Source organism: Etheostoma spectabile, chromosome 2 (assembly GCF_008692095.1).
Source record: "Etheostoma spectabile isolate EspeVRDwgs_2016 chromosome 2, UIUC_Espe_1.0, whole genome shotgun sequence".
Classification (NCBI taxonomy): Eukaryota; Metazoa; Chordata; class Actinopteri; order Perciformes; family Percidae; genus Etheostoma; species Etheostoma spectabile.
In genome coordinates, this window is record NC_045734.1 from 8,992,519 (window position 1) to 9,003,151 (window position 10,633).

Genomic DNA, 10,633 nt, shown 5'->3' on the forward strand with positions numbered 1-10,633 from the left:
CCTTTACAATGTTATTTATTTATTTTATTACCACACAAACAGCCATAGCAGAGCTAACCCCCCCGTGTTTATACTGATGCTTGATTGTAACAAAGAATCAACAGAGGGAGGTTGTCTCCTTCCGTGTTTTAACAGACACACCTGGGGTGAAGTTGTAAACTAGAATCAGCTTTAAATACAGTCCTTATCTAGTCCTCACTAAGTTTAAAATAATTTCACTGGAGTTAGTTGTTATTTTTGCGTCATCAATACCAAATTGAAGTCTGTGTATATTCCCATCCAATTAGATTCAATCAAAATCCCACTTGAATTCATATCTTGCTACTCAGTCAGAATCTTATTAACCTGGAGTCTCTGTCACAATAACTAAGCTATATGTTTTAGGCCTGTTGGCAGACCGCCATATAAAATGTAGGTTATGGCATATAAAGAGCCTGTTTTCCATGTCCACTGTAGTTTCTCAGCGTGCTCTCTAGTAACATATGTCTGCAAGGTTACTTTTACTTTTATACTTTAAATAAATTTCCAAGCCTGTAATTTTGTACTTTTACGTGAGTAAAGAAGTTAAATCAGTACTTCTACTTTTACCAGAGTATTTTCTAACACAATTATCTGTACTTCTACTTGAGTACGGGAAGTGAGATTCTACAATGAGGGCAAGATGTAATTCTGATTTAATAATCTCCCAGGGAAGAGGGAACAAGATTTAAGAGATATTATTTTAAGGCCCTTATGGATTGTGCTAATGGTTAATATAGGAATTATGTATTCCTCTTATTTTGCTGCAATTACAATCATAACTGGCAGTTCTTCATTAAAGCTGTAGTGCACAGTTTCGGACGCCCCCATGATGACATGACATGAGTAATGACAACAAAAATGACAGCGCGTCTACATGACACAAGCCTTCCGTGATCACGCACAGCCCCCATCCCTCCTCCACACAGTTGCTAGTAGCCAAGGAGCATACAGAGGATTAAAATGATGATGATGGACTCTTTAGAAGAGGTAATTATCTTCACTCGAGTTTCTGCGCACGAAAGTTGCCGGACAACAGTCTTCTGAACATAGCCATACTGAGAAATACAGAGAGAGTTGTGTGGAGCTGAAAGTCTTAATATGCTTAGTCAAGTCTAACTGTAATATTTTTCTAATATGACAAATAACTACAATTTAACACTACTACTGTTTAATAACTTCCTACTTTAAAAAAGGGCTTTACATTACACTTGTATTTTGCACGTACAGTGAAAGTGCACCTGCTTGAAGTCACAGCTGTGTAGCTTGGTTACAAGCCTGTGATTTGCCACCCCCCTCTCCAATATGTTCAGTGATTCATTTACTGACTGAACAAAGTGAAACAAAATGGCAACTTAGTCTGATTATCAGGCTAATAACCGTGTTCTGGAAGCAGAGATCAGTTAATTCCAACATGCCTAAATCGAACACTAGTGTGTACTAGTAATAGGCAAATTGAGGCGGGATGCCAACCCCCCCTGTAAGCGATGCCCCTTGCCCCCCATACCCTTCATACCCTAGTAGCAGAGAGAGTGCATGGGCAGAGGGGTTGTTTAGTTGGATAGTTAGTTAGTCTAGTCTAGCCTGACTCATTGATCCTTTATCTGACTGGGGTTTGTGCCAGTTAGATTATATGGCCCCAACCACGGCTCTGAAATATCAGTAGGCTTACTGAGTATTAATAATTATATGGTGCTGAAGTAGCAGACAGATTTGTAATTGCGCTATTTTTCCAAGTCCCTTGCTTCTGTAGGTTTCATCTTGGTTCTATAATATTATCTAAACAATAAAGCTGGGGGGTTGGAAAATAGTGATCAAAATATGAAATTCTTTAAATGTCTTCAATTCCATTTGCAATCATTACAGTGTACACAGTCCAAATTTGAATATAAACCATGTGAATGAATTTATGATTAATTGATTCCCAACCAAAACCTACATTGTCAGTGGTGTAGTGGTGATTTGTGGCTTCAGCATAATGAACCACTCACCCGGAGTTGCTGCCTGAGCTGAGGCTGTTGCTAAGGGGAACACGGTCACTCTTCTCAGGCATGTCTGAGGCTGAGGCTGAGACTGAGGCTGACGACGACTGGGACGATACAGACTCATTGCTGCCCATTGATGTCTCATCTGTAGTTAGGCTGGAACCATCTCCCACTGCTGACACTTGGATAAAAAAACGTTTTTTTTAGTTACTTGAATCTTTTTATTATGTTTATTCTACTGTAAAACATTCAGTCTATTCCAGCTTACTGATGATAGCTTGCCTGATATACAGCTGAATAATTTATCAATACATAAGGAAATGCTGCATCAACAGGGGATTTTATAAATCAAACTACTGTCAAAACAAGCGAGACTTGCAACCAACTTTGTATTGTTCATAATATACTTCTGCAGTCATAGCAAGGAACCTAAGTAACACTACTGAGATCCAAGCTCTTTTATTTCTATATTATTGTCAAGCAAAGATCCTGCTTCGGGGAGATGGGAGAGGCATTGAAGCAACTGTTAATGTTGAACAGTAGCTTTTTTGGACAATTTTTTCTTTTATTTAAAGGCTTTGTACTGGACATCATCACTTATGTTTTCAGTTGTGATTAATTAGACCTCAGCTCAGGTTTAATATGGGTGGTGCTATGTTGAGAATTATGTGAGTTCACCAAACTTCATGAACCAATAAGAATGATAAAAGTGTAACTCATAGGAGTGTGAGGGAAGTGTCAATCAAGCATGGTCTGTACACGCCCACACAATATTGAGAAAGTGGTCCATGCAGGCAAAATAAGTGAAAACACCTGTGTGGGTGGACCATGGGTGTGCAGGGGCCCTTTTCAGTCCTGAACTCTGAGTTGACTTACCCTGAGGTGGGAAAACCTGAGTGTTTGATTTCAGAACAGCTGATTTGAGTTATTTTAATCAACTCAAGAGTAGGTTGACTTTGAGTTAAAACGGTTGCCGTACTTTACCCCTCTAGAACTGGAGATACTCATGCGCACATACAGTGAGTTTCAACATATATTTTCGTAAAAAAAGCAACACGGATGCTGCTGCAAAAGAGCAAAATTAGTGTGGGAGAAAATTGCTGCTTAAGTTAATGCGTAAGTTCCAATATAGTGTGTTAATTTCATATTTAATAACAAGTATATTAGTGGTGAAAACAGGTGGCATGGTAACTTATAATCCATTTCATTTAGATGCAAAAATGCACACGTAAAAGTTCTACTATTCCCATTCTGAGGTTGCAGCACCATGTCATTATTATTATTTATTTCAAAGGGTTTTACATCATTCTAACTCGTTTGCTTCCAGGGAAGATTACAAAACGTTTTAAAAAACGTTTCAGAGCGAGGCACACTTTTCTGATGACTCCACATACAGCGGCTTTACTAATATGCTTCGCATCACCAATGTTGTAAAGAAAACTGCCGTTTAGCTTTCACTAAACCTGCTTTCTGAAACAGGCATCCTAACCATTAAAAATCAAATGTATTATTATTTTTATTTTTTTAAGTTGTTCACTGGGCGGTTTGCTGGATGAATGTGAATGAAACCAGATAACCAGATTCGTACCCCCTGTCAAAAATTACAAATTGCAATAGCTTTTGGGTGCTTTATAGTGATTTTAAGGTTATTGTTTAGCTGGTTCACTCTGATAACATCTTTTTTGGCTGTAGTAGGCAACTGTTCTTATTGAGAACACTCTAAAAACCCACTGTAGACTACCTGCGTATAAGCCAAATATTTCCCTCAGAAGTTGGTAGAGCCCACAAAACAGAGCTAAAAGACAGTGAAAATTGGACTTGCATTTGCCAGGTACACAGAAACACAACTTCAAGTGAATTATTTAATGTTGCTCTGCAACTGTTTGTTCACCCTATCAAGTTAAAGAGTTTTTCCTTGTTTCTGCTGCCCCCAATAAGCCAAAAACAAAAATCAGATATTGCAGGTTTAAGCAAATCAATAACAAATACACAACTGATCTGAAATGTCGAGACAACTTACTTTAAAACCATTATGTGGGACTCATATAAAGGACACAAAGATTAAAAAAAGATAATGCCTTTTATCACTGATATTAAAATACTCCATGCTAAAAGCTGGCGTGAGCGAGGTAAAGAGAGGCAATCTGGTAAGCAGATTTAGATTCCTTTTGTAGGGATGGGAAGGGATTTGTCTGGCCCTAGATCAGAAATTGCTGGAGTTAGATTTTTTTGGGTCACCTGGTAAGCTCACTTGATGCACAGGAGTCTGTCATTGTCTCCCATTTCATCAAGTATCAGAGGAAACTGAAGTTAATTTTAAGCATTACAAAAAAAACAACAAGGGGACATATAGTCATAGATGCAAATCTCCCCACATAGTGGTTCATAGTGGTCACTAGGGAACAGACAGGATAACAATGAGTGAGTAAATTAATTCAGTACAACTAGCTTAAAAGACAGTTATGCTTTCTAATAAAACAATTCATGCCTAATTTAAGAGCATGAATTACTAATGAGCACAAACAAATTACCAAACAAATGTACCTTTGATACCTGTTGGGCTCTGTAAAGTTGCATACTTTCTGGAGCACTGAGGTAGTTTATATCTTAAATGGCTTTTTGGTTAGGGTTATATAATCATTCTAATTATGTATGATCATATAAGTCTTTTGTCAGACTCAGTTCCTTAAATATATATGTATTAGAGGGGTGCACGTCTCTTACCACTCTGAATGTTTAGGGCTTGTGGATTGTAGACAGCCAAGGGACGATTCTGTCGACTCTGCTTCTTGGACTGCCTTGTGGGGGCAGATAATACTGGAGCAGCAGCTGAAATAGGGCATGACTCCGGAGCATCTGCAAAGATCTGAATACACAATGTAAATACAGTAAGTCTTTACCAAAACTAAAAACACGTGGTTGCAGATACTATGTAGTTTTGAGCAGCAGCATGTCCTCAACTGACCTCACTTAATGAACAGGTTTTGAAACTCACAGGCTTTGTGTAATGGTAGATGAATGGAAAAGGCCATTTGCAGCCACAGCATGTGCTCCTAGGGAGAGCTGAGCAGCTCATTGATTGGACCCTAAAAACTTCATGCAAGAAGATTTTGCTTGTGCCAAAATAAACAAAAGCAGCTCCACATGTAACACAATCACATCCCGTCCAGAAATCTGGGTCTAAGTTAAGGTGACATTTCTCCTCAGAGAAATTGACCCACTCTCTGAAAGAGTGCAGAGGAAAATAAACAGGGTTTGGACCTCGAAGAGGGCTGGCCTACTGCCGCTGCCTGTTTACACCGGGGCCGTGTTTACATATAAACTTCAGATGTAGAGTTAAAAGAGAAAAGGGCTGCAGAGGAGAGGAAGTCTCAGCAGAGCCTTAGAAAGGATCACAGACGAGGAGAGGAGGGAGGTAGGGAAGGGAAGGGAAGAGAGAGAGAAAGTGGCAGAGAAAGTGAGCCAGAGTGTGAACGGGAGAGGCAGACACAGAGGAGGGGGCATGAGAGAGAAAGTTTGGAGGAGAAAGGCAGATAGAAAAAGTGAGAAATCTGATATGGCTGAGAGTTTCTGCTGCCTCCCTCTCTCCCTCTCGCTTCTCTCTGCAGAGGGAGGTGAATGTAAAACAGAGTCTACTGTTGGTATCTGGGGGTATCAACAGTCTGGAGTGGGACTAAGCTGTGAGGGAAGTTAATGCCCGTCTTTCTGTCTGCTCAACCTTCCCCCTGCTCTAACACGCTGTACTTTCCAAAATGCTCTTGCTGCATTCTAACACTACATCCTTTATCACCTGGACGGTGTTGGATACCACAGGGTAGTTTTAGAGACTAGCAGTGTACACGGTGTTTCTGGTGTTGTTTTAGCACATTTGTATACCCCGTTGGTTTTCACCATACCCCTGTATTCTCTCACACCCCATTTTAGATTTGTGAGCTTGGGTGGAGCTATTATTTGCAACACACATCATCTTCCGTTTAATGAAGCTGGAGGGGTATCTTTTTGACACACAACTCATGCGCAAAATATATTTTTAAATAAATGTTTAATCAGGCAAAGGACCTTCCAAATATAATCAAATGTATATGATAACCTAAAGATAATCAACCTACTGAAAATGAACAGAATAAAATTTATTCCTGGTGTGAGCACTTGGAGCTCCCCCTTTTGGGCAAATAAAAGATTCTGGATATTAAAGGTCCAATATGTAAAATATTTACTGTAATAGCTCCAAAAATTACTCCAATGCATCATCAGATATTAAGGAAACATGCCAATCTTTTCTGACAACAATGCTAATGTCAGTATTTTCTCCTTTTGTAATTTCCGTTCCGTGTCTAATTTCTATTTGTGTTTTGGCCTGTGTGTTGTTATTAACTACCCAGTTTGACAGCCAGGCCAGGTTGCCAGATGTTACCCGTGAAAAACGTAAACCCAGCTTGTTACTCGTTAATGCTTATACAGCCATGAAAGCAGCAAACAAACAAACGGGATCAACGGAGATAGATTCTACCCGACCCCAAAAAAAAAACGGCATGATTCTAACACTTACGTGACCAGAGACGTAACAAACCCCGGATAAATATTGGAGATATATTTGAAAGATTGAGACAGTTTAGAGCCCAAAAGGACGCTGAGTTGGCTAATTTCTTCCTGAATAGGTAGCTAAGCATTAGCTTCAGGCTGATTTATCACAGCTACAAGGAACGGGCATTTTATGTCATTTCAACATTCGTGTACTCACATTGATTTATAGTACCTGAGTTGTTTACATACTTGCAAAAACAATTGAGACACACCCAGTAAAGTGATCCGGACTGGACCTGGCTAACGCCACCATGCTAACTGCTAACGTTAGGACAAGGCAAGCGGGCCATAGCTGTTGCCGACAGTGGTGATTTATTTTAAGCCTAGAGAGAGGGGGCTGTAAATTGAGAGGACCATGAGTTAGCAGTGTGTTTAGCCATTGTTGCCGTAATTCTAAGCCAATAAAGTGTGTATTTCAGTTGGGTGGAAAAGGACGGCGAGGTTGTGGAATTTTTAGCGGTTCCTACTGTAATTCTAAACCGAGGAAGTAGGTCTGTCCATCGGGTGGAAAGGACAACCAAGTTGTTGTGTTTTAGCGGTCCCTACTGTAATTCTAAGCCGAGGAAGTGTGTCTGTTAGTTGGGAACAGAGCTCTGCGTGAGCACGGGCTTTTATGTCATATTACACAGTATCTAACGTTAGCTACTCCGCTGTGCTGTGAAGTAATGTCTTTCTATGTGAGACAAGCATCTAGCAACATTGTTGTGGATGCTGCTGTCACAGCCTGGCAACCAACGTGAACTTCGAGTCTGGGGAGGAGGGGGCGGGGGAGACGATACTCCAGTATTTTGAATTTGTACTGCAGTAACTACTTTAAACACTAGCTGTCAGTATGACATATTGCACCTTTAAACTGCTGTCTAACTCCTCTGTACATTAATAACTGGGCAAAGGGAATGCTGTCCCAAGGCTTGAAGTTTAATGCGGTACACTTTATTTCTGCTTATTATTCTGCAGATAAAGTAGGGGTGAAACGATACATTGATTTGGTTTGATATGTTGATTCAATCATCAACAAGCCAACATTATTGCTACAAATTGTAAATATTGATACATATCATCATCTTTACGATGCGCCTTTATTTTCCTACTTGCCAGATCAGTTTAGTTGATTTTTGTAAATATAAATAAACTTAACTGATTGTGTTATATGGGCTGATGTCTCATATAGGCCACAGGCCCCTGAATTGAATCGAAAACGCATTGTGGCATTTTGTTATATCAGTAAATATTGCAATTGTTGTCCAAAAAAAATTGATAGAATATCATACTGTGATAAAATTTGTGATTTACACCCCTAATAGAAAGCAATAAATTCAATACGCATATATCCAAACGACTAAGTTACCAATTTGGTGCATTTTCATTGCTTAAATATTTGCTCAAAGAAGCTGAATTTAAGATGGATAGGCATGATTTTGATGTAAAATAAACATAAGTCTAAATAGCCAAACACGACATACAGAAGAGAAGAGCTTAGACAGTAGACAACAATAGTAAGAAAGCGCTCGGTGCTGAGACCATGACTTCCAAACACTAGATCTTTTGCATTGCGTGCACATTTTTATCCTATAAAACCAAGTAATTATACGCCACCCAGGTAGATAAACACAGAGGTACTTTGTGCAGCTTATGGATGTCATGTCCCCTGATTCAAATTTGATTTGGTGTTATCATTGCACCTTGTTGCCTAGGGTGTCTAGCTTTTAGTAAATATAATTGGGATGGCAAGTGGAAACACAATTACACACAAAATACCAGAAGGAAACATAAAGGTACAGTCAGTAAGATGTGACCGTCAAGATTTGACCAATCCAAAACCAACATTTTGGGAGAAAACTGAACATACTGCTATAAAAAGACTATTTTTCTCTTCTTTTTTTCCTTTTTACTGACATGGTACAAATTACTTTGACTGAAAGATTTAAAGTACTATTAAAAGTAGACACTTCCAATTTTCAGATAGTGTTCACTTTCAAGTGTATTACTTTATGATGGTACAGTCAATTTTGCACTGCATGTCTGGCAAATCCCAGTCTTGACGGTTACCTTTTCATTGTGCTCAATGAGAATCTCCACCACTATATTCTGGAACTTAAGATCCATGATGGCAGCGACAGTGTCCTCTTGTGGCCTCATTAATGTGGGGCCAAACACCACGCCCAGGTTGGCCACGGTCATCAGGTTCTGTTTACTGTGAGCCGCCACACTGAGGAAAATAACAAGTCATATTTTACAGGTTTTACATGTGATCTTTTTTTAGGACAGAATAAAACTGTACTAAAGTGAGAAACAATAACCTCTGATTCAACCTTATTCTTGATGTCAATATTTCACAAACGATCACTGAATACTTGACAGAAAATGGGATAGATTAAATACTAACAAAGAAAAACTCTACTGTACTGGGACTGTAGTGTATTGCTATAAATTTTTTTTGAAAAAATATGATGAAATGAAAAATTAAGTCTATGAGCAAACAAGAAAAATTTCAACTAATGCTTTGCTGCTGCATGATAAACACCCTTGACATACAGTACAGGTTTTCTCACTCAATAAATATAAGGCAGTTGCTATGTAAAATTGCACATGCTCTTAAATTGTAACCGTTTTAATATTGTTAACTGAGAGGCCGTCTTTCTTTTAGGCAAGGTTGCTGCCTTCTGCTAAAAAGCACTGCAGGAAACCCTCAAGCATGTATCGTTTCTTCCTATAATGCATAATTTCACAACAAGCAATCATATCAGGGATAACTTTTAACCTTTTCTTGATCTTTTTTGATTCTGTTTTGCCAACAACAGTAAGCTGTAGCAAATCCTAGCCAATACCCTTTATTTCCAAACAGTAAGTTGTCCTGCATGTACAGTTTGGCATTTGTAGTTCCCTGCACTATATATAACATTAAATAAAAAATGATAGATTTTGTGCATCTAGACTTGTTTAAGTTTCAAACATGCCACTGATAAGGCTTTCCTTATCAATTCCATTATGAATGCTCTTTTGATTATTTTAACAACACTGTGATGACATTTGAAATGGAGGAATGATAGATTTCACTAAATGTCTTCTAGATCATTTGTGAAATCGGAACACCTTAGGCAGATGAAACTTAATCTGAGGAGGTCATAAGAGAGTGGGAAAAAAAAAAAAAACATAATTTGAAGAAAAAGTTATATGAACAGGTGAAGAGATTTCACACTCAAAATATGATGATTTGCAGTGCATCTGCAGAGAGACAGTTTAAATAGCTTCAAAGGATGCCTTTGAAGACAAAAACATCGGTGACAACTCACATTTATAACATCTCTGAAACCATTTCAGATAGGAGTGTGAAATTCTGGCTTTGCTTCCTTTCCCTGCAGGACATGCACACACGCCAACTTCAGAAAAATATTCGAGTCTCTCCAGTCTGGAGAATTTCACGCTGGATAATCCAAATTCAATTTCAATAGCGCTGCCTTTTTACCAGAGCCTGATTCTGCAGCGGGTTTCTATGAAATAAGATCCACCAGACTTTCACCGCCTCAGGGAAGAGGGATTATTTACTTATCTTCAATTTGCTCATATTTAGTTTATAAAAAGCTTGCTGAGGTAAAACCTTGTAATGTTAGCTAACATTATTTCTTAAATCTTTCTTCCTATCTAATCTCACAAATGGAGTGATGCACAATAGTGGTCTATCCAGGGGTGTTTAGCGTAATCTCAAAAGAGGGCTTAATTTGAGAGGTCCACTTTATTTCACTTCACTGGCTTGCTGTACAACGGCATGCTGAACAGGTACGGCAGGCTACACAATCCTCCTACAACAACTTTTAATGATTGTAAAACACACCAAGAAAAGGCAAAAAAAAATAATGTTAAGATGCTAGCAGCATTCATTTTCTTACCCAGTAGACACTGAGTAGACAGAGAGGAGATGGAGTGACAGCAGGGAAGGGGGAGTGAAGAGAGTGGGAGTGAGGAAGAGAGTAAAAGCATGTGGAGTGAGAATGAGGAATGAGGAGACAGACAGGAAGAGCAGAAAGATAGAACTGAGAGAGAGAGAG

General features: G+C 38.9%; 1 protein-coding gene across 4 annotated transcripts in view; it reads right to left on the reverse strand.

Moving 5' to 3' along the window:
• The window catches only part of arhgap10 (Rho GTPase activating protein 10), a 53,390-nt gene that overhangs the window by 11,021 nt on the left and 31,736 nt on the right, over positions 1 to 10,633 (reverse strand). For 3 of the 4 annotated variants that reach the window (XM_032542103.1, XM_032542093.1, XM_032542072.1), the window contains 3 exons: positions 8,637 to 8,796; positions 4,728 to 4,869; positions 2,010 to 2,184 (listed from right to left, as the gene is read on the reverse strand). In XM_032542103.1, the coding sequence (XP_032397994.1) occupies positions 2,010 to 2,184; positions 4,728 to 4,869; positions 8,637 to 8,796 (477 nt within the window). The remainder of the gene's footprint in view (positions 1 to 2,009; positions 2,185 to 4,727; positions 4,870 to 8,636; positions 8,797 to 10,633) is intronic. The other variant, XM_032542084.1, reaches the window with a different exon arrangement.